We start from the raw sequence: 2,072 nt of genomic DNA, 5'->3' as shown, positions 1-2,072 counted from the left end.
TGGGCGAGCTGGAGGCCATCCGAGCCGGGAATAGCCTCAGGGCCTTACGTTGGGCACCACCCCCACCCCCACCCCGCCCCATTTTGTGACATGGTAGCATCTTATACAGTGGGGCCTTGACTTAGGAGTGTCCCGACTAACGAGTTCTTTGAGATACCAGCTGTCTCTCGGCCGGTTTTTTGCATTGAGTTGACAGAGTAATTTGAGTTAACGAGTTCGGTCTCCGAACGAATTAAACTCGTAAGTCAAGGCCCCAGTGTACATAGATGAGGCAGCCGCGGAGCCAGTGGGAGGCAGGCAGGCCCGCGCTGGGCGGGCGGGGGTCGGGTGGGGGAGGACGTTGTCTCTGGCCGGAGTGCATGGGAAGGTTTCACAAAGAAGGTGTTTTCTAAGCCAGGCGGCCCCGAGTTGAGTAGAAGGAAGGGCTTTCACTGGGGGAAGAGGATTGTCTCCTGTACCTGGTTTTGCCCATTTTGTGCCTTGACCACTTGCTTCTCCACAGCTGCCCTCCTCCACAAGGCCTACCATGGAGGCCGCCTGACCATCCGCCTCGCCCTGGGCGGCTGTACCAACCGGCCGTTCTACCGCATCGTGGCTGCTCACAACAAGTTCCCCAGGGATGGCCGCTTCGTGGAGCAGCTGGGCTCCTACGACCCGCTGCCCAACACCCATGGAGAGAAGCTCGTGGCGCTCAACCTGGAGCGGATCCGGCATTGGCTCGGCTGCGGCGCCCACCTCTCCCAGCCCGTGGAGAAGCTTCTGGGTAACGTGGCTCCAGCCCAGCCGGGAGATTTTCCACTGGAGTCGATTACAGGGGGATGAGAACTCAGAATGATTCCCATTACCCTTGGGCGGCTCGGGGCTCGAGTGAGAGGTGAAGGGGCTTGTGACCGCATTGCCATTTTGAATCTGGTGACTTCCGTGGGACTCCTTTATGAGGCTGAGATTTTGTTCTAAAAGTGGGAACTGTGTTTTGAAGGGCTGTCAGCTCCTCTTTCTCAGGTGAGGACAATAGTGTTAGGAAGGAGATAACACCGATTGCCTCCTTGCAGTCAGGAGCAGGTGGAAGAAGTGAGGAGCATGTTTGAAATCCACGCTCTAGGTCAGGTCGCTGTTAGACTGGGATCCTGTGAGGCTGCATTGCCAGGGAAGCATGGGCTTGTCCTGTGTGGTAATGAATGCAAACCCTGTTGTTTTTAGGCCTTGCTGGTTTTTTCCCTCTGCATCCCATGGTAATCACAAATGCTGAGAGGCTTCGGCGGAAACGGGCGCGTGAAATCCTCTTAGCAGCTCAGAAAACAGAGACAGAGGCTACAGAAACAGAAGCAAGCTGACCTCAGTGAGCACAGCAGCAAGAACAAGGTCAAAGTCCTCTTCAGACACTCGTGCAGAGTTCTCTTACTAGACTTAGAGTCAATAAATGGCGTTTTCCATGTCCATGTTCTGGCCTGGCCTGAGCGGGTCCAGGGAGAGGTTTGTTCTTGTGTGACACGGGGCTACTAATTCACTTTCTCAGCCTTCGCCGGGGGAAACACAGTGGCTGTGGAGTGGGTTGGGCTTTTGGGTTGGACAGCTTTACAGTCTGCTGCCTTCCAAAACTTCTGTTTCAAAGTCCCCAACCAACGTGTCCGTGGCCCCAGTTTAATCTTGGCAGAGCTAAGATTTAGACTGCAGTCTGCCTGCCTGGGGAGCCCTTTCCAGTACATATTGTTTTCAGTGGGGTGGGGTGGGGGAATAAGCAAGGATGAGGGACTACTTAAAAAGTCAGTGATAGAATCGGGCTTAGGAATCATGTGCCAAAAAAAAAACCCCCCACAAAATATTACTTTATCTGCTCCACCCTAATTAACCTCAGGATTCTTCATCCACAAGCATGGATTAGATCAGGGGTGGGCAAACTTTTTGACTCGAGGGCCACAATGGGTTCTTAAAGTGGACCGGAGGGCCGGAACAAAAGCATGGATGGACTGTTTGTGTGAACTAAAGTAAATTCAAAATAAACATCATTACATAAAAGGGTACGGTCTTTTTTTTCAATAGTTTTATTCATTTCAAACAGGCTGGTTCCGGCC

General features: G+C 53.0%; 1 protein-coding gene across 1 annotated transcript; it reads left to right on the top strand.

The window, feature by feature from the left end:
• Nucleotides 1–270: 270 nt before the first annotated feature.
• MRPS16 (mitochondrial ribosomal protein S16) lies at nucleotides 271–1,437 on the top strand (the record flags this gene model as incomplete). The annotated part of the gene is made up of 2 exons (XM_015562146.1): nucleotides 271–763; nucleotides 1,201–1,437. Coding segments are annotated over 2 exons (627 nt in total), but the record flags the coding sequence as incomplete, so codon positions are not given.
• Between the last annotated feature and the right edge of the window lie 635 nt (nucleotides 1,438–2,072).

This window comes from Myotis davidii, unplaced genomic scaffold, assembly GCF_000327345.1.
Source record: "Myotis davidii unplaced genomic scaffold, ASM32734v1 scaffold134, whole genome shotgun sequence".
NCBI classification, from domain to species: domain Eukaryota; kingdom Metazoa; phylum Chordata; class Mammalia; order Chiroptera; family Vespertilionidae; genus Myotis; species Myotis davidii.
Note: the sequence above shows the minus strand (reverse complement) of the source record. Positions and strands in the feature narration are given on the sequence as shown.